This window comes from Carassius auratus, chromosome 1 (assembly GCF_003368295.1).
Source record: "Carassius auratus strain Wakin chromosome 1, ASM336829v1, whole genome shotgun sequence".
Classification (NCBI taxonomy): domain Eukaryota; kingdom Metazoa; phylum Chordata; class Actinopteri; order Cypriniformes; family Cyprinidae; genus Carassius; species Carassius auratus.
The window spans coordinates 7,012,614-7,035,278 of record NC_039243.1 but is presented as its reverse complement, the minus strand read 5'-3'; the positions used below and the strand labels follow the sequence as shown (position 1 = coordinate 7,035,278).

The window sequence follows — 22,665 nt, the reverse complement described above, 5'->3', positions numbered from 1 at the left end:
AGTGAACCACGGTTTGTCATTGTTGTAAATTAGTTGAGATTTGGTAGGAATACACATATCCTCACAGAAACTGATATATGATGTTACGGTCTCTGTGAGTTCATCCAGATCGGTGGCAGCAGCTTCAAAAACACTCCAATCAGTGAGGTCAAAACAAGATTGTAAATCCTGCTCTGCTTCATTAGTCCATCTTTTTACAGTCCTTGATACAGGTTTAGCTGATTTTAGTTTCTGCCTGTAGGACGGTATAAGATGAACCAGAAGGTGATCAGAACGTCCCAAAGCTGCTCGTGGAACAGAGTGATATGCATCCTTTATTGTGGTGTAACAGTGATCCAATATATTACTGTCTCTTGTGGGACATGTAACATGCTGTCTATATTTTGGCAGTTCACGGGAGAGATTGGCTTTATTAAAGTCCCCGAGAATTATTAAAACAGAGTCTGGGTGTTGTTGTTCTGTGTCTGTGATCTGATCAGCGAGTTTCTGTAAAGCTGAGCTCACATGCGCTTGCGGAGGGATGTAAACACTGACCAGAATGAACGAGTGAAACTCCCGCGGCGAATAGAATACTGTTTGTGGAGTTGTTTATTCAGATCTTGAGAGACTTGTCTTGTATCTTCAGTTCACCTAAGACTGTGGCTGAAGAAAGTTGTAGTTTGTGTCCTTATTTCTCTTTCTTTCTTGCTTGATCACAGCAGGTGTTTGAATGACTGAGAGAATGTTGCATGAACATTTTACTAACCTTAAAATAACATTATACTAATATGGAAACTGGACCTTTTTATGTTCTTGGAATGTTACAAGTCAACGTTCCTAGAATGTTGAATTTGTAAATCAAAATTAAGTTGAATGAATGTTTGAGAAACATCATACCTTTTAAAAAGTTTCTTTTAACGTTAAGAAAACTGGACTTTTTATGTTAGAAAGAATATGAAAGTACCAGTTTTAATGCTATCCCACAATGCTTTGTGGTGTCTGTAAAATAATGCTTCTACAGTGTAGTTACAATAGTATTACAGGACTGTCCATCAATTTCCCATCATGCATTTGCATTTACAATAAAAACCATGAATACAGTGTATTGTTGTAAAATATATTGTAAAATTACATCAATTGCTAACAGTGTACGACTCGCATTTACTGGGGAATATCCGATTTGTCTGCTTACATGGTACACGCAAATGCACGTATCCGATTCATATCCGATTTATTACCACATATGAATGAGGCCTGAATCCAATCTGAGAACATCGGAATCCATGCGTTTTTTTCCTGCTTACACGTTCACCGGTCATATCCGATCTGTGCCACATGAGAGGAAAAAAATCGCAATTGGGTCACTTGAACCATGCAGTGTAAATGGGGCCAACTTCTTCAGTGTCAACCCTATAAGCATAGACAATTTAAATTAGCATCACTGTAACCAATTGTATAAAACTGAAGAAAAAAACAGTTTTGGCCTCTGATTGGTCAATACAGCGATCCAGCCATTATATAAATCTATATATAAACAGCTATGACACAAAACACCTGCTCATCAAATTAGTGTGCATTTCTGCTTATTTTTGGTGCATAGCAACAGTCTGTTATATTAGGGACTACATCTTCAAGCTGAGAGATGCCTCTTGACGCTGAAACATGGTTTTGCATTTATTTATTTTGTATTACGTCTTATTTCTTCTAAATGCAATAACTGACTTAATGTTGAGAATACACTGCATGCTGTGTTCAGCAACATGCTTTAACAATACGTATTAATATATTATCAAAGTATGTTCATAAATTTTTATATCCATAACATAACATCTCGTACCTCATGGTTTGCTTCAGTAAATAATGCACCATGAACAGGGAGACTGGTTCAGACTTGCTTTAAAATACACCATTTTCACCCAAATACAGAATGATTAAGCATGTCATGTTTAAGTTACAGTCTAGAACGCCGCTAGAGATCCTCCACAATCCCAGAAGCCTCACATGGCAACCATAAACAACATTCCTGAGCTCTCAGTTGATCTGTTGATTCTTGTCCTGATGAATTGTGGGTAGTCTTTAAGAATGGCACTCCAGTGAAGTGTGTGGATGGACATACAGAGAGTAAAAACAAAGCTTCCACCGAGGATCTGCTTGAATTTGACACAATTTATTTAGGCATTAAGAAACCAAACGAACACCTAACATTAAACATCAAGCTCAAGTTTTTTGATGCCAAGCAAGCGATGAGTTTCCTTTTCTCTAGTCTGTAAGTGTTCAGTAGAAACAAAACAGAATTATAAAGGACAACTCAGTGAAAGCGGTTTTAACTCCTGAGTGGGGTATAATCAAGTGCTTTCATTGTTACTGAATAATCCTGGATTGTTTTCATCAAAAACCTGTAACCTTAATTTCTTTTCGACTGAATAAATAAAGATGTAAACATCTTGGATGACATGAGGGTGAGTAAATTATCAGGAAATTTTAATCTGAAAGTTAACTAATCCACTATCATTTGTCATTTTTTTTGCTTTTTTTTTTCATTCAAAACAATCAAGAAATCCCAGCCCAGATAAGAAAAAGTAATGCATTTTTCCATAACACGTAACTAAAAGTAACACCATTAGTTTCTGTTTTAGGGAGCAACAAAATACTGTGATGTATTACTTTAAAAAGTAACCGTCACCAGCACTGCTGATTTTATCTGCAACATTTTGCTGAGTAGTAGTAAATGTGACCACCTTCAGAAGGGACCAATAATTAATAGTTAGATTTTTACCAACTCAGGAGATAATTGTGATTTGTTTTTAAAGGTCACTAGATCCACATATTCATGCTTTCTCGTGATAGAAGCCTGTTTGCTTACATGACGATCATATCTGGAATATAACATCATCTCCAGTGATTCATTAGTATTAAACGTTGGTTTCTGTCACCACCGCTGAGCACTCACTGTTGAGGGGACACTCTACCAGACAAATGTCTTCCATCAGAGAGCTGCAGTTGCTGGTGCCCTCCTGTGGTTTGTTGGTCAATTGCAGCCTCACACGATCCTTGTTCTGGCTCACTCCGTTCTGAAGACTCTTCACTAGACGCTGGGACTCTCCCGAGGCTGTGGCAGAGTTCTGGGGTTCTGGGGTTTCAGGACCTTCCTGGGTCAGAGCTGGGACCATGCTGCAACATTTGGCGTGAGCCGTCTGGCTGTAGGTGTGACGGTACTCTTCCTCAATGTCTTTGCCTAGTTTCCACCTTTTCCACTTCTTCAGCATCTCGCTTTGGATCTGGAGAGCCGGAGAAACACAGTCTATTCAGTCATAGGACTGTTCACAAAAATAAAAATAAATAAAATACACACACACAAAAAAATTTAAAAATTGCATCAAATGCAATACATATGAAAAAATAGAGAGTGAATGTTCATTAGTGGTGGAAATTATGATTCTTTCTAGTGATTCGTTCATTTTCAGTTCGTTCACCAAAATGATTCGTTCAGAATCGTTCACTGATTCGTTCAGTGACCATTTCTTCGTATTACGCAAAATAAGCCAGCAGATGGCAGAAGAAAGTGTACTATGTTGTTATGTCTTAAGTCAACGAACGTATTCACTTGTTGCAAAAACTGATCTGGCTTTATTAAAATGTGTGTATAATCGCATTCAATATATAAAGTCTAATTAAGTTGTTCAGATGAACAAAGCACAAGGTTTTCTTGCCTAAATAGCATTTTAATTGTTTGGTCAGACAGTTTGTATATTATATATTCACATTCATCAATCGTGGATTAAACGTGGAGTTGCTAAATATCAAAACAAGCGTATGTGCACAGTACAGTACCTATAACTGCGCTTTGCATTTTTGCGAGATTGACATGCTAAATGGCAGACTGACCCGGTTTACTCTCATTCATTTCGTTCACGAACGAGAAAAGCTTTGTACCAGTTCATTTCATTCACGAACGACATGTATCCGTTCATTCAGCTCGTTCACGAATGACATGTGTGCCAGTTCAGTCATTTCATTCACGAACGAGATTTACTAAATCATTCAACTCGTGCACGAACGACATGTGCTTTGCCGATTGAGAAACGTGATTGGTAAACGGTTTGCCAGAATATACCCTGACCATCAGGTCAGTCATTTCATTCACGAACGAGATGTATCATTCAACTCGTGCACGAACGACATGTGTGCCAGTTCAGTCATTTCATTCACGAACGATATGTATCAGCTCATTCAACTCATTCACGAACGACATGGGTACCAGTTCAGTCATTTAGTTCACGAACGATAAGATCTCTAGATCTAGTTCAGACTCATATGAAACTCGTTCATTGAAGGGCGTATTCGTTCACTACATTCAACAAATCAAATACTCTGTCACATCTCATACTCGAAGGCTATTGGCTCGAGGTTGAGTAATTCTTTGACAGGATGAAACAGTTGTTACCCGGTTCACTGAGCTGCGCATGCGCTGCTTATAGCGCCGCGCTGCTGTGGAGAGAGGAACTTCACTGAACGAGAAATATGAGTCAGTGGATTACGCGAACGAGAACGATTCGTTCACCTAAAAGATTCGTTCAAAAAGAACGATTCGTTCACGAACGACACATCACTAATGTTCATGCTTATCGTGAAGGGCTCCATAAGGATGATTTTTTTTCACTACTAAGATTAATAGAAAAAAACCCAACTTGGTGTGAATAGCGGATTCCAACAAGTTGGTCGTGACCCAAAAAGCTATTTGCAGCTATGTTCTAACAGTAGGCGAAAGGTTTTTTGCTGTCGATGTCAAATACTGCTCATGTACACTTAAAAATTGCTGTAAAAAAACGGCCAAATTTCAACAGTTACATACTGTTTTTCATTAAAACAGTGCATTCTGGGTAATATTCATAATTTTCGAGAAGGTAGCCTGGTACTATATATCATAAATTAACAATGTTCAAAGTTGACACTCAGCGGCTGTGTTTCAAATTACACCCTACACCCTCATTCACTATTCCCTACATGAGTTTACTAATATAGTCCACCTGACAGAGAGAATGAAAAATAATGAGTGAATTCAGACACTGATCAACAGCTGCTGTTAACGAGTAGAATCACTGAAGAAAAGAGAAACAAGACAAACACTACAACTGACTTCAGCCACAGCTTTAGATTAAATCAACTGAAGATTTAAACAATCAAGAAACAGCTTAACCAGCTTCACTCATTACTAACCATCAGATCAGGGATCAAAAGATCTTATTGAGAATTACAGAGATTTAGATGATAATGCTACTGTTTCGTTTGACGTCACCATTGCGGAGATCAGTGTTTGCTTTAGTTGTACTCCTGACCCTTGACTTTTGTACTTTATGTTTTGTTACATTGCTGTTTGTCTCTTTATGATACATCTCTTACAGCAATATTAATTTTAATAGTAAAATGATTATGGCTGTTTCTGTCAGGCATGATCTACTAGACTGACTTAATGTGTTGCTGTAGTAATCAGATATTAATTTGGTGTTGAAATATGTGAAAAACGTATGTTTTTAATGACTGTTTGAGTTTTAAATACTTTGGGCAGCAGTATCCGCAACGCTCAAAGAGAGACATCAACATCAGAATATTAACAATGGTGACAATCAAAAGGTTCACAATATAATGCATGCTGGGTACCAGCACAGGATAAAACTCATCCATGACGCCCAGCATGCATTGCGGCATGAATAAATTATGCCCCTGAATTGTTCACTTATTTTCAGAGGTGGACATTCCAGGAGCCAGAAAGTAAAAGTCCTGCCATATTTTTGTTCCACCCATTAACTCAGCAGCTGATTTTACCAGAGGAGGAATCAAGTCATTCCTTTCAAGTCACAAACTAGTCTTGAATCACATCCCAAGTCCTCAAAGAGTTAAATTCAATGAGATAATTAAGTTATTTATTAAATGATAATTGTGCATTAATGATTTACACCTGGTAGTATTGAGAATTACAGAGGATCAGATGCTGATGTTTTATTGGTTAAAATGATGCCACCATCATGGAGATCAGTGTTTGGTTTAGTTGTGCTCTTGACCCTTGATTGATTGTGCTAGGTCTCTCTCTGCAGCCCTATATGTGGTGTAGGTATGAGAGATCAGGGGTATAAAATAAACATATAAGCACAATGAGTTGGTGATTATATTGAGAATAATGTGTTTTGTCAGAAGTTTAGAGTTTGAAAAATTGTCCCAGTGAAACTGCAGCACACAAAAATGGTACTTTAACGTTTGCAGAGAATAGATTTTAAATCTGTGTAACACATACAAAAGTTTGAGCTCCAGTGCTTTTTAGACACACACAGATATCAATAACCAGCATATGAATCTCTGCAATGGTGACAATAAACAAAATGCTTCAGGTTGCAATACATGAAAACTCCAATAATGCACTGCATTATGTATAATTATTTTTCACCACTGTTGAGGATCATATTATAAATGATCATGACTAAATGCATAATCCTAATCGGTTTCTTTTCCTTTTAATTTTGAAGTATGATGGTGGAAATGAATAATAAAATATCACTGTTTTTTAAGAATAATGCATTTGAATCAAGATCAAACAGGCTTCAAAAGCATAAGTTACCTCCTAGTTTGTTTCTGCATTGCACAAATGTTTGTTGTGAAACAGTAATGCATTTGCTTAGAAGCAAACTTACCAAAACTGTTAAAAGGCTCAAGAGCCCAAAATGAAGCAAATACTGACCACAATTATGGTGACAAAGTCATTTTTTATTTTCCTTCCAACTGATTACATCCAAGGCTGTGCTTAAAGTCAGTTATAGCTCTTGTGTTTCTCTTTTCTTCAGTGATGTTGACTGTTAACAGCAGGTGTTCATCACTAATGAACAATCTTTATTTAATTAATCAATTAATTATCTCATTAACGTTAACTCTTTGAGGACTTGGGATTTAACTTGAGACTTGTTGGTGACTTGAAAGGAATGACTTGTTTCCTCCTCTGCTGAAATCAGCTGCTGAGTTCATGGGTGGAATAAAAATATGGCAGGACTTTTACTTTCTGGCTCCTGGTATGTCCACCTCTGCTTATTTTCTTGAATTCTTATGTGCTTATAATTTTTTATTTTGTCTTAAGTTTTAGTAGCATGTTTTGTGATGTTCAGAATGTATCTGTTTATTTATTTTGTGGATTCTCACCATTGTTGTGATTCATACGCTGATTCTTGATGTTTCTGTCTAAATTTCAGCACAGGTTTTTTTTTATGAGTGAAATTTTCTTAACAGTCATAACTTATGGCTCAGCAGTGTTCCTTCTTTTGCTGTAGTATCAATATAAGAAGGGACACAGGATTGGATCAGAAATAATAGTGTTTGTTCTTGTCAATCTATAAACAAAAACACAATTGTTTTTTTCTTCTATTGACTTTTTTTTTTTTTTTGCTATAATAATTTCTAAAGATGCTTTTGATTGTTACAGCATTTAAAAAAAAAAAAAAACCTTTGAAGTTGTTGAAAAGTCACGTTCAAGAGCCCAACTAAAGTAAACACTGATCTCCATCATGGTAGTGAAAAAAAAAAAAACACCTAAACCTATTTAACTCTCCATAAGTTCTTCTGTAGACATCTGACAGAAATAAAATCAGTCTGGTTAGTAATGTGAATCTGGTGAAGCTGTTTTATGAGTTTTTTTAATCAGATCTTGAGAGATTTGATTAATTGTTTTATTTCAGTTGATTTCATCTAAGGCTGTGGCTGAAGTCAGTTATAGTTCTTGTGTTTATCTTTCCTTTATTGATTCTGTTTGTTAATAGCAGGTGTTCATCACTCATGCTCAATCATCAATTAATCACAGAATTATCTCATTAACTTCACTGATTCAGTGTTAATCAAACACTCTGTAGTGTGCACACATTATAAGTGTTCATTTAAAACTGAGGATTTTGTTGTGGGGTTTAAAGGGTTAAAGATTTAAGATGAAGAAAAAACAGCATGAAACATAATTTAACAGTAATAAACTGTAATTAATTTACAGGAAACAAACTGTAGAAAAACAGTTATTTACTGGCACCCCTGCTGCAGTGGTTTGAGTAAAATTCATGTATTTAGTAACTTTACTAATACACTTTAAGTGTTTGCATCTTTATATTAAGAAATATTCCTTCTCAGTGGGCTCAAATGAAATAAGTTCATAGTACTAAGATCGTAGGAATGCTAGTTTTTAAACTCGAACTGTTTGAAGCAGTGGGAGGGGAGTTAATTTCCATGGTAGAATTTACGGTAAAAATACTGTAAAAATAAAATAAAATAAGAGTGGTAAATTAATGGTTGAAAGCTGTAAATTAACAGTACATTACTGGCACCCCTGCTGCCAGAAAATTACTGTTATTTAACGACACAATTTTTTACAGTGATAGTTTAATCTTGTGTTCATGCGAATCACTTTTTTATGTTCATATATTTTCTAAAATGGTAAATTTTCATAATCTGCCAATTATGTTAATACCTATTGCAAGGTGTTTTTTTATATAATAGTAAACAAAGTAAAGCCATAAAACATTTTTTTTTTTTTACTTGAATGATAACATTTAAATACTTGTTACCAGTTAACTGAAATAATATATACTACAGGGCCATTGAATACTAGATTCTGATTGGCTGATGAACGTTCTGAGGTATGTAATTATTTTCTGGGAAACGCACGGCGAATGTAGTTCCAGGCGGCTCTCCTGACCGCATTACAGTTCCATATCACTACACATATAGTAAAGCTATAATAACAGAATAATTATAATTATAATGATTAGCTGTGATTAGCTGTGATTTTATTATTTATTATTAAAAAAACTCAAACAGGAATATCTCTCACCTCTTTGTTGATGAAGCAGTACAGGATGGCCACGAGCAGACCCTACAGTTACAGACAACAACACACATGAACCTCAACCATCTGCAAACACCATCCATCAGAGAGCATCTGTATAAACACTCTGATTGTGACAGTGGGCGAGCGACCTTTGCCCTCTGACCTGGAAGGAGCTGAACAGGAGGTCGTAGAAGAGGCGGATCAGCCTCAGAAGAGACTCCTTCGGCACGGACTCATCGATGACGAAGGTGAAGAGGATGGCGTGAATTCCCAGCAGAGGAATCAGCGTGAGCGTGGACTTGGCCAGCCTGAGCAGAGCGAGAAAGAGAAACACACATTTAATGAGAGCAAGAGCTCTGCTTGCATGAAAAAAAAAAGAGTGCAGTTTTTTACCTGAACTTGTAGTCTGTGTATCTCATCTGATGCGCCTTCAGCTTGGACATCAGAATCTTTATTATACGAATGAATATGATGAAATTAATCTATTCCAGAGGAAAGAAAGAGAGGAAGAGACAGACATGATTTGTGTGATTCACAAATCATGATAACATGACAAGCGTAACGCACAAACTCACATATAACACATCAGTGAGAACTCTCTATGTGACTTTATACTGCTTTCATTCTGTTCTGTGTGACTTCCAGAGCCCGAGCAGAATTCATGTGACAAACAAAAAACAAACCACTGTTATACATATACTTGATTCGTATTGAGTTTAGATGTGAGTGCATTTAATTTGGAACTAATTCATAAACAACTTTGCAATTAAATTGCAAATTAATAAATAACAATTACATTTATTCATAAATACTTATGGATTCGATTGCAATCGAGATATGTCAATTTCAGTTTTGAACAGTTGCCAGATGAGTTTTTTAAAGAGTCTTTTTTTAACTTTTAAACATGTAAGTATGTTAATAGAGGAGAGCATAAAGTAAACAAAAAAGTAAAGTAATGGTGAAGAAAATTATTTTCTAATTAAGGCTCAAATCCTCTAAAACAAAAATATTGACGGATGGTTAGTTTAATTCTGCATCATACATAAGCAAAGTTATATCAATATTGTTTTCCAAATACTTTTCTGAAAACAGAAATGCCACATAAAAACCTGTTCAAAGCCTGTTTGTGTGCAGTTTTGAAATCAGAACATGAAACAAGCGCTGTACAAATGGCACTCGTGAAATAAATCATTGAGGTTGTGTAGAACCAACATTTCTGTTATGTTTGTCTTTATTACTTTGTAAAGCCCCCAGAGCATTTTTCTGTGCATTGATGAGCGTGCTGGAGGTCAGGCAGGGGTCATGATGCGTTCCTGCACCCGAGGCTCTCGCTGAATGAACGCGTCCTTGAATAATATCAGCGTATAAATGAAGAGTCATATTAGAGACTGCTTGAGTCTCAATGCTCCAGCCCATCCATATGAAACACACACACACACAAATGCGGGATCTTGACGAATGTGTTTGTTGTTCATGTGGACTGAATGACATCAGCTGTAATGGCCCGTTCACAGCAAAGACGACATAACGATGAAAATATAGTTTTAAAAATAATTCAAGCTTTGTCAGAACAGCAAATTCACACCAATATCACGATAATGATACAGAATCAGCTCCAAAGAGCACAAACATTTCAATCTGCAGTGTGTTTTTATAATAATCATAACATTATTGTACGTTGGGTTGGACGATATATATTTGTCATTAGAAACATCTTCATAGTTAAATCTGTGTAAATCTCTTACCAGATACGCAAACAGGATGGGAGAACGGATGATCCACCAGTAGCCCATGTTCATATTCCTTTCCCAGCATCTGCATATGACAAAATATCATAATCCAGCCATATAAACATTAAAAATGCCAAACTGCTACAAACAAAATCCATCATTACATTTTTCATAAAACTGTCACATTGTGTGAGATTACATTTTGTGTTTAACTTCAACCTGGAATGCATTTTGCAACCCATTTGCCATGTACAGTTACAGTATGTGACATATTTTACAATAAACCTGCATATTTAATGAGGCGCAGCATAAATCTGAAGCGCAAGACTTTATTTATCCATCATGAATTGATCGGATGGTGAGAAAGGAAGTCATTGGAGAACCAGATTGAGTTTTATTGTATATTGATTAAAGGTTACTGAGAAATAGTCCACAATAAATCAATAAACGAGTAAACAGTGTGTGTATGTGTGTTTCTGTCCTTTCCTAAACCGAACAGTGATTATACTCTTATAGTAAAAGAAGCAGGTGTCTTTAATTAATTGTTACCATGGCAACGATCTGCTTCATTGTTATTGGAATGGAGGATTTTCCTCAGCGGCTTAATAACATTTTGTAATAAATCACTCACATCTGTTCAAACGGTGATCTCATTAGTTTTCAGAGGTATTTTTGTACATTTATGTTTGTTATAAATGTCTAAACGTATACAAATGGTTCTGATTCCTCTGTAGACATGCAGAACTGGAAGCATTCCAGTACTTGAAATGATTAATTTGTTCAAACTACAGTATTATTTGAGTTTTGAAGGTTCATGGCATTATGGCAACAAAGCTGAAATGTAATTGAACTCCACACCAAGAATGACAAAGTAATTTTATCAGACTAACATCATGCTAACACACTTACTGTTCATGTATTGCACTGTTTAAACTGTGGGTATATTAATTGATTAATAAATTAAATTAAATTGTTAAATTAAATTTGTACTTATTGTTAATGTAAAGAAAAAAAAAATGTCATGTTAAATATTATATCTCATAGATGCATGTATTATTTAAGAGCAATGGAGCGCTTTATGAGTCTATTCACCTGCTTTCAGTCAGAACATGAGCATTGGAGGAGATTTAACGGCTCATAAAGAGCTAATAATCTGACCGTCTAACACTTATCCTCTTATATCTGTGCTGATCCCACACAAACTCACTCCATTTCCATCAGCACATCAGGATTTACTGCAGGGAGTCATGTACCAGATGTGCTTTAGGGTTAAATTCACTATTTGCATTGATAGGTCTGGAACTGTACATTGTTTGGAGAACAGAACTGGGCAGGATGTGGAATATTTGATATATTTATGTTTAATTATACGATTATTATTATATGCAAACATTATATATATATATATATATATATATATATATATATATATATATATACAAAAATTACAAACATATATAATATATAAAATATATATATAATTATATAAAAACATATAAAACAGATTAAATTAACCATTAGTTGCAGCCCTAGAATATAACATTATAAATGATGTATTATTAAAACTAAATATAACAGTAAGTTGAACACTAATTTAAACGCTCTAAATCAATGTGTATATTAACTGTACACGCAGTGTTGTTTTAACCCTGCTGGCATGCATACTAAAACATAAGCAAACTTCTAAAAACATTGATATAAATTAAGACAGTATGCATGCTTACACACAAAAATAAATCAATCACAAAATAAAACTATGACTGTACAGATGCTAAATACAAACCCACGTGGCATTTATTTTAAATAAAAAAATAAAAAAAATATAAACACATTAATAACAACTAAACACTTGTTCAGTTTAAATATATATATATATATATATATATATATATATATATATATATATATATATATATATATATATATATATATATATATAAACACTATAATCAACAAAACACCAGCTGATTGAAAGACAAGATGAGCACAAATGGAGCAGTCTGTTTGATATCTAGTGCAGTGTGACGCAGATGTTTAAACACTTTCTGGAGTCAAAGTTAAAGTAAAGGAAACATACTCTTCATTTTCATACAGGTACTTGACTGTCATCCAGGGCAGCACAAATATGAGCGGCGCACCTGCAACACAAGAGAGAGACGCTTCGTCAAACACTCCTGCCTTCTGACGTCTGATCTGAATCAACTTCTTCAAAGTCAGTCGTGTTTGCTCTTCTGAGACTAACGTCAGAAACACCTCGAAGCACAGTTGTTTAATGGCCTTTCTTTGAGTTAATTCTGAGCACATCAGTCTTCAGTGATCGTGAATGATTGTGTGCTGGCTCACGCACCCCAGCCGATGCAGAGGTAAATGTAGAAGTAGTTCCTCTCGGAGAAGACGGTGGTGACCAGCAGACTGTGCAGATACAGACCCTCCACCAGCAGCCAGCAGTTGTTAGCCATGACGCTGTACTGCATCATCACCATGGCAACACGGCAGCCACTCACCTTCTGAGGAACACATATGCAAATTCAGCCTGTGAGGACACGCCCACCAGCCAATCACAGACCGCCTGACATTCAGGAGCGTGATAAGTGACGAAGTGTTATATCATATACATTTATTCATTATCAAATCAATGTATAAAATATGGAAAAGTAATGGATATATAATATGTATTACTATTTTGAATCACTCATGGAATATATATATATATATATATATATATATATATATATATATATATATATTAGTGGTGGGCCGTTATCGGCGTTAACGTGCTGCGTTAACGTGAGACTCTTGTCGGGCGATATAAAAATTATCGCCGTTAATCTATTCTCAAAGTTGGGTTGGGAGCTGGGTCTATACTAAGCAAGCTATGATGACTTTCACCTTGATATTTTATATAACCGACTGGCTGAGGACAGCCTAAAAAGATGCTCAGGACAATTGACGGGCCACTGCTGCGCATCGTCATGAAAGCTTATCTTTTTTCACGTGTTTTTAAGCTGTACCGCTTCTCGATTTAAACATTAAATCATCCAAACACAAGACGCGGAAAAGCTGAACAGAGCAGCTGGTTACTGTGTTCGGTGCGGAGAGAGAGAGAGAGAGAGAGAGAGAGAGAGAGAGAGAGCCGCATATCACGGACAGCGACACTGAACCGAGCTCTCTTCTGCGAAGTTCACCTCAAAGTGAACATTGAACATTGAATTTGCTTATTTTTGCTCTTGTCCCGACAAATACATACAAAATATGTCAAAATATCCACCTTGGAAATTGTGCTCGAAAAAACTGTCAGTTATTTCTTAAGTGAAAGTAAACAGTTAAGGAAAAAATGGGATGTGTGTTACATTGGGTGCGTTCATCATCTCTTAAAGTGACCGCGCCTAATTTAGCTGCTGGCTGCTGTAATGTTAATCCAAGAAAATGAAAATGAAATTCACTCACTGCTCTTGACTGAATTACTTTGCAGTTTTAACAGTCAAACCAAAAATTATTCAGGCACCAGATATCATTTTTGATATATATAGCAAAACTGTAATAATGTGAGAAATGTTGAAGATGTCTGAATAAATTTTGGTTTGGAATTAGTTTACATATATATATATATATATATATATATATATATATATATATTGCATACATTTTAATTTTAATGCATAAAATATAAGAGTTATTTACAAAAACTATAAAAACTATAAACTATAATAAACCATCTCATTACTTGAAGAACTAATTTACAATCATTAGCTGCAGCCCGATAATATAATATAATATAATATAATATAATATAATATAATATAATATAATATAATATAATATAATATAATATAATATAATATAATATACCATTTTATACCAGATTATATATCAGATTAATTTATTTAAATAAATAAATAAAAAATAATATCCTTAACAAATACATTAAATGTTTAAATGTCAGCTTGAAACACAGAAAATAAACAAATAAATAAATAAATATTATTATTATATTATAATATTATTTTTATATTATTATACATTATTATACAGTGTTCCTGTATCAAGCGTATCAAGGTTGGGGGTTTGAATCCCTGTGAACACATGATAGGAGAAAATTGTTAGCCTGAATGCAATCTAAGTCGCTTTGGATAAAAGTGTCCGCTAAATGCATTAATTTAATTTACATTTTATTTAATTATACAGAATTTATCTTACTAAAAAAAACTATTTACCTGCTTAGCATTGTATTTTTAGTCAGTTTGCGTGTTTAAGACTGACTGACTGGCAGCTATTGGCTGGTATATCACCCGTCTCCAGGTTGAAGATATAATCTGATTGGCCATCTTTACACAATGCAAGTGAACAACTGCCAGGAAACAACGTCGTTTAGAGAAAGAGATTTAAAGAGCTTGCTCCGAGATTTCCTGTGGATTCAGCTATAAACAGTGATGGGTACCTGAGCGCCGGCCCAGCGCGGCCCCTGGAGGTGAGCGCTGCTCATCTGATCCAGCAGCGCGTCTTTGACGAGGATGGAGACGGCGCGCAGGATGAAGGAGCCGAACAGATTCATGTGGATATTGTTCCTCATGCAGTGCAGCTTCCTGTGGGAACAGCAGACGCCGAGGTGAAGACTGTCTATGTGTGATCAGCACACACAATCTGGATTACATGATCAGATGAACATTTATTAGATTATAATGAAGTTTAGAATACCTGTAATCACATCACAGTTACTATATTGACTGCATGATTAAACCCTCAGCTCAGGAAACCAGGGCATAATGTCATAATGTTTAATTCACTTCATGTTGTTGATAACATAGAATGGAATACAGTTTCTTTCTCTTTCTATTTTTATATCAATATGGCACAAGATGATCCCATTCAAATCAAAGCGACAGGTTTAATGAGGAAATGTGTAATGTAATGGGCTACATTACTAGCTCCAGCTGTGATCATGTAATTTGTGCTGATCTTCAGTGTGTGGTGAGGGACGTGTGTTCGGTAGGTGCTGTATTCACCTGAAGGTGAGGAGGATGGCCAGCGCCAGAGTCAGTGCTGCCAGAGACAGAGAGTATCCCATCGTGTACATGAGCCTGAACTTCCTGAGGATCTGACCGTACTGCTTCTGCACGGACAGAGACGGAGAGAGAGAGAGAGAGAGAGAGAGAGAGAGGAGGGTCAGCTCATCGCTCAGAAACATCAGAGTCAGTAAACACGCGGCTCACCTGTCCTGGGTCGTCCTGCTCACACTCGCTGGTGTTCTTCCCATGAGCCCATCTGCCGTCAGCGCCGCACACACGGTAAACCAGCCCCTGATGAACTGCTCACAGTCACACACACACACACACACACACGTAGTGTTTCCACATTCTGTGTGTTCATCCCATAGGTGTAATGGTTTTTATACTGTACAAACTGTATATTCTATGTCCCTTCACCAACCCTACACCTACCCCTAACCCTCACAGGAAACTTTGTGAATTTTTACTTTCTCAAAAAAAAAAAAAAATCATTCTGTATGATTTATAAGCGTTTTGAAAAATGGGGACATGGCTCATGTCCTCATAAGTCACCCTCTCCTTGTAATACCTGTGTCATACCAATGTCATTATACAGAGCTGAGTCCTGATATGATACAAAAACAAGAGCGCGCACACACATACACACACACACACACACAGCAGGAAACTCACCAATCAGCATTTTATTGATTTCTTAAACTTTAATATTTGCATACAAAGTGTGCATGTGCACGCTAGATTTCATGAATGTTAAAGAGATCATTGTTGTTAATGTAAACTAAAACTATTAAACAGTTCCTGTTTTGGGGACTGAAATAAAGCCTGACTAAAAATTAACCTATTTGATGAAAAACTTAGAAACTTAGAAAACTAGAAATGTTGCTTTGTAATAAATAATAAATACAAAATAAATAATAGTATTATTACACTGGCGATCATGTTGCATATTTATATACATTTTAGAGTATTTGCAGGTAAATATATGTTTTAATTCACATAATGTCAGTAAAGCAGTGTTATTTTAGCATAATTTATTAATTTTCACAAATATGTTTATTTAGATTTTATTCTTGTATTTTTCATTTTCATTTGAACTTTTAGTAATTATGTGTTTTTTGTAATGTTTTGGTTACTGTTTTATTTTTATTTATTTATTTTCATTTTCATTGTTAGTTGTTATAGTGTAAATCAAGTTGCTTTGGCAGTTTACTTTTTTTATTATTATACCAGCAAGAGTAACCAGTACTTAAACACAACTTCTACAAGAAAACCTATCTTACTTACTCTCAAGACGCAGCACATTAGGAGTCTGAGGGAAATCTCTGCGTGTTCCCTAATCTAAAGTGTTACCAATTACACCCTCACTTCAGGCTGTACTGCAGACGAGGACTGTTATCTGTCTGTAGTGGGTTGAAGGTAAAGTGTGAGTGCTGTACCTTTCCGGTACCAGGGCAGGTACCAGGGGCAGGACACATTAACCGTGGTGCCCGGCGATCCATCGGGCCAACACATGTACTGATCAAACGTCCTGTTACACACCGGCCCTGAAACACACACACAGAGACGCTTCAGCGAGTGAAGCACTGCATCCTGGGACACATTACCCAGCAGTCACGGGTCTGACCTGCGGCCGGCGCGGTGCTGATGAAGCTCTGGATGCACTCATTTGTGTACGTCCTCCATTGTTCCTGCAGCAGCTTCAGAGACTTCCCAGAAGACACCTACAAACTCGAGACCACTTCACACATCAGAGACACTTCTACACATCATTCAGTTAGAAAAATAAGCACTAAATTAATAGTATAGTATTTATTTATCTTTTGAATTAACTTTTCAGTTTCATTTTAATATTTGTTACAGTTACATGTTAATAGTACATAGTTACTTGTTGTTCTAAAAAATATATATTTCTATAATAATATTACATTTTGAGTTTTGATAATTTTAGTACTTCAGCTATTTCAGGTATATTCCAAGCTTTTTTTTTTTTTTTTTTATAAAACGTTTGTTGTGGTTTTCTTGTCATTTGTATTCAGAAACATTTAAAATGAATACGTCCATATAATTTTTATTCATCTTTATATTACTTTTAGTTATTTTAGTACATCAAATAAAACTAACCGAAAATAAAACGTTTCCTGGCAATGTTTTGTTTTGTTTTGTGTTAGTTTTAGTTTCTCTATAATAACCTTGTTTCCAAAGCAATTTCTCCTTACAGTTCAAGTTTTTCAATTGATTTTTCCTTAACAAAATGCTTCACCATAAAATGGGTTAAAAAATAGATGAATAAAATCAGAGAGATGTTGATACGAGACTCTCAGAGATTTTAATTGGCGTTCATACGCTGAACGCTCTGTGATTATCAGATCCTTCCTCAAACGCGGGTCGAACCTGAGCAGCGCTTTGAGATAAACATCTTTCTTCTGATCTGACTCACGCTAATTATGCATTTTTAAGATTTAAAACCTCTTTGATGTTGAATTAGAACCAGATCCTTTTAAGAGGGTGAAATTCATTTTATTCTGCTTTCTTAAATAAAAATCAGTTTCTTCAACAGGCGAATTACGTCCCCAGAAGGAACCTGATCACATCTCGAACGGAGACAATCTTTGAGTCAAAGCAGCACTCAGAAACATAAAGCCTCTACTAAGCCCAAACGAGTGAGCGCTGGTGTGTGGAGTGTCTTCACCTGAGTGTTTGAGGTCAGTGTGAAGAGGACCAGCAGCAGACAGACGGACATTCCTCACCGCAGCTCATCACCAGCTCCTCATCACACCTCCTGCACAAACACACAACACATCTGCCTCAGCTCTCTGGGAGAGTTTGGAATTAAACTGCTTCCTCCATCACTGGTTTCTCCTGACAGAATCGGCCGTGATCATTAATCGTCAGGAACACACTCTGTGAGTAAACTCCTATTGTGGCCGAATCCCTGCGGAGCGTTCGGAGATTTACTCCTCAGATTTCCCAAACTGACGTTCCTCTGATAACATGCCATCGTATCACACACACACACACACACACATAAACACACACAGAATTACGTGCTGAAAACATCACTGATAATGTGTTTTGGTGTCTCCTTCCAGGCATCTTTACACTGTTTTTCCGAAGCCGGAGAACGTAACGAAATCTGAAACGTTTCTGCAAAAAACACCTTTACCAATGTAACATTTTTGGCCAAAACGTTTCAAATTCCATTCTGTTCCAATCTCTCTCTCTCTCTCTCTCTCTCTCTCTGCCGAATGTGAGGCTCCCAGATGTGTCTGCGAGTTCACCTCGGTCCTAGTGAAGCACGTTAGAAATCAGTTTGCACTCGGAGAACGAGAAAGAAACAAACTAATGCAGTGGCATTTAAAACTTGAAACTGAAGCTGCACTTCATGATGCTGAGATGAAATAATGGAATATGTATCAATGGATATCAATGTCTTACCCATGTTCTTTCTCTTTTCTCTCTACAGTAAACCCGCTAAACTCTTTTGTCTGATTTGACCCTTCACAGCTGCAGGAAAAAAGCTAAAGTGAAGTGAAGTGACGTGACATTCAGCCAAGTATGGTGACCCATACTCAGAATTCATGCTCTGCATTTAACCCATCCGAAGTGCACACACACAGAGCAGTGAACACACACACACACACACTGTGAGCACACACCCAGAGCAGTGGGCAGCCATTTATGCTGTGGCGCCCGGGGAGCAGTTGGGGGTTCGATGCCTTGCTCAAGGGCACCTAAGTCATGGTATTGAAGGTGGAGAGAGAACTGTACATGCACTCCCCCCACCCACAATTCCTGCCGGCCCGGTCCGACTCTCTAACCATTAGGCCACAACTTCCCAATGACTTAAATGGATGGAGGAGAGTCAAGATGTTGAGGGGTTGAAATGGTTAAAAGTTTTAAACCTCCAGAATAATCACACATCCTCCAGATGAGAAACAGAGACCAACCCTGTGCACACGGCATTATGGGAAATCATGTTTCTGCACACTAATTGAGCTTAGATTAATGTGAGCAGTTTGCATCTATTCAGTGTTTAATGTGTTAACGGATGATTTAATTAGTGCTGCTCCTCAATAAAAACCTCCAGCTTTCTTAAAGAGTCTTAAAGTTAATTGTGTGTTTATAATTCCTCAAATCATGTGTTGTTGAAGAGATAATTGTGCTGTTAGCACCCGCTGGAGCAGACAAACAGCTGAAAAATCCCACATCTACAGACCAGATCACAGAGAGCACATATTCAGAAGTATCTTGGCTATCGGTCACCACTGAGATCAATAGTATCCAAAAAAACAAATACTATGGAAGTGGATGGGGAACAACATTCTTCAAAATATCTTCTCTAGTGTTCAGCAGAAGAAAGAAAGTCCTTCAGGTTTAAAATAACATCAGGGTCAGTAAACGAATCGCTGGCTGAACTGACCCTTTACCTACTGCCAGCCATTAACTTGCAGCTTTCATTTTTAGAAAAGCCTTTGTTTCACAATAACCTCTGAATCACTAGACAGAGACGGAGAGAGAGAATTATCATCAGCGGTAATAAAATACAGCTTAATAAAGAGCAAAGAGCAAGTGCTGACTGGAAATACCATTTAGTTATTGTTAGTGTGTGTGTGCGTGTGTGTGTGTTGGTTTGAGTAATAGGCTGAATTAAGGCTGGATCTGAAGTGGACTTTGTGCCGAATCTCTTTACTTCATTGCTTTTTAAATACTCTCATTACGTGTAATAGATAAATGAATCATGTGGAGGTAAACACTTATTGATTTGAAGGAATTCAAGTACCATTTTCTAAAGTGATTACAATCATTGACACTGGATATAAACAACGTTTAAATCTCCTGCATGTGTGAACCACACATCTCATCTCATATCATGAAAAAACACTCCAGTACATCCAAATGACCAAAGTAATGAAAAGCACAAAGCAGAGGATGGATGCAAGAATATTTCAATGATTATAGCTTGTAGTAGTTAAACCCATAATTGAAAGACGTGGAGGAGACGCAGATCGATGACTTCACCAGCTGACGATCTACATAAACATCCGATGCCGAGAGCTTCACACAGCGTGAGCACAATGACAGAGCGAAGGCTGGTGTTAAACGTCACAGGACATCTGCAGAGACTCTGCCTTCGCTGGTCAGACGGCAGAAGTTGAGCTTTTTGAAGCATGATGAAGGTGGAGGCGTCACACTTCGGGACATTTGCAGGTGTATGAGGGGAGATAAACACAGGAAAAATGGAAGGAAAACTTGATGGAGTCACCAACACACCTGGAACCCAGAGAAGATTTGCTTTCCAGCTGGATGCGGAAACATCAAGCCAAATCTATGCAGGAATGGCTTGAAACAGCAATGTTTGCATGTCCAACTCAGAGTTCAGACATCAGTCTAGCTTACATTTTATTAGTGGACCTAAATAAGACTTCAGAAACCTGACTGAGCTTGAGATGTTCTGTAAAGAAGAATCAGGAAACATCAGTGACCAGATGTCCAACACTCAATACCAAAGATGAATGAAGAACATACTGGCACAAGGGGGTGAATACTTATGCAACTGATTGTTTTAAGTCTAAAAACCGTCACTTTTAAGAATATGGTTCTGTTGTTCAGAATGAAAAATGCCAAATTCATTCTCTGTGCTTCAGTTGATTTAAACCAACAAAACATCATGTGTGAAATACGACTGAAGCTGCGCTCGATGACGATGGGACCTCTGGGAACACTTATGGGCCAAATGTACTCAATTGTTAACTAAACACACTTAGCTGTGTATGACCCATTGTCTTGTCATTTGTATCAGCTCAAACACTAATAAATCCACACAAAAACAACAAAAACAAGTGTTTTTGCACACAAACAACACTTTATTTGCATTGACATTATATATATATATAATATATATATATATATTAGTGCTGTCAATCGATTAAAAAAAAAAACTAATTAATCGCACTATTTTTTTAATTAATCGCGATTAATCGCGATTAATCACGATTAATCGCAATTAAAAGACTGAAACTTTTTGGATATATAAATGTAAAATGTAAATAATTAATGTAAACTCAAGACAAAGAAACTATTTAAATTCAAAATATGATTGTTTATTGGAATTTTTGTTTAACTTGTAACACAGATTTTCTCATGTAAACAACATACCTGCAATAAACCATCAATATCCTCCAAATTAACTGTTGGCTTGAAAGCCATATTTATTACAGAAATAAAAACACAGGCATGTTAGTACCATTTGAATTTCAAAACAATCAATGCCAATAAAAAACAAAAATGATTTCCATGTTGAATTCTAAGTGGACTGCAAAAAAATTCCAAAGTATAGTCATTGCCAGTGCTTTAAGTGGGCCAGTACGCACAGGTACTCAGTACCGCCACTTCCAAATATAGCTCTTGAGCTTACCGCCACCTCTCCGTGCGCCCAGAACGTGCTTGTAGCGTACCGGTACGCTCATTTGGACATCTGTTTTAATAGAGGTTTTAATCTTTTAACTGCACTGCCGATTTTCAGAACACCCTTCACAATGCAAGCTTCCTAATTCATCCCACCCAGAGCAGAAACTACATTACCCATTCACCCTTAAGTTATACAAGTGAATAGCGCATGTGTCGCTTTTCCCACTGTTAAGTGTCAACAACTCAACGAGTTATACTAAAGCAAAATCTTGAGTATTTATTGTCTGATAAACATTAAAAACTGTCTGCGGAGGTTGAGTCGTCCTGCAGCCCCCGCTGGCTGTTCATTGGCTGCAGCATCTTTTTTCTAAGTTCTAAAAAAATACCGTAGACGGCAAGGCACAAATTTAGATATTCATTTATCTAATTAATCTATAGCCTATGCACAAAGACAATATGATCTTTTTGTCCACTTTTTGTTTTAAAGCTTGATGAAGAGAGAGAGCGCAAGTTGCTTCAGCTGCGAGGAGGACAGTGATGCACGCGTACAGGAGTGATTGACAGTTCGCGGCACTGTGTACAAAAAATACTCCGCTACACAATTATTTCGTTATTTTTGTTTAAGCTTATTAACGTTAGCGTTACAGAAAGGTCTGATTTACGCACTGTTACAGTCATTGTTTTTTTTTTTTTT

The 22,665-nt window shown here is 36.6% G+C and overlaps 1 protein-coding gene across 1 annotated transcript in view; it reads right to left on the bottom strand.

The window, feature by feature from the left end:
- Nucleotides 1–2,667: 2,667 nt before the first annotated feature.
- LOC113053257 (glucagon receptor-like) overlaps nt 2,668–22,665 on the bottom strand; it is a 32,873-nt gene continuing 12,875 nt past the window's right edge. Inside the window, exons 2-14 of the mRNA XM_026218173.1 lie at nt 18,253–18,342; nt 17,188–17,284; nt 17,000–17,107; nt 15,768–15,862; nt 15,561–15,667; nt 14,996–15,140; nt 12,905–13,064; nt 12,635–12,695; nt 10,573–10,642; nt 9,221–9,309; nt 8,991–9,135; nt 8,831–8,872; nt 2,668–3,257 (exon numbers count right to left, since the gene is read on the bottom strand). Coding sequence (XP_026073958.1) covers nt 2,892–3,257; nt 8,831–8,872; nt 8,991–9,135; nt 9,221–9,309; nt 10,573–10,642; nt 12,635–12,695; nt 12,905–13,064; nt 14,996–15,140; nt 15,561–15,667; nt 15,768–15,862; nt 17,000–17,107; nt 17,188–17,284; nt 18,253–18,303 — 1,536 coding nt within the window. The 5' untranslated portion in view covers nt 18,304–18,342 and the 3' untranslated portion in view covers nt 2,668–2,891. The remainder of the gene's footprint in view (nt 3,258–8,830; nt 8,873–8,990; nt 9,136–9,220; nt 9,310–10,572; nt 10,643–12,634; nt 12,696–12,904; nt 13,065–14,995; nt 15,141–15,560; nt 15,668–15,767; nt 15,863–16,999; nt 17,108–17,187; nt 17,285–18,252; nt 18,343–22,665) is intronic.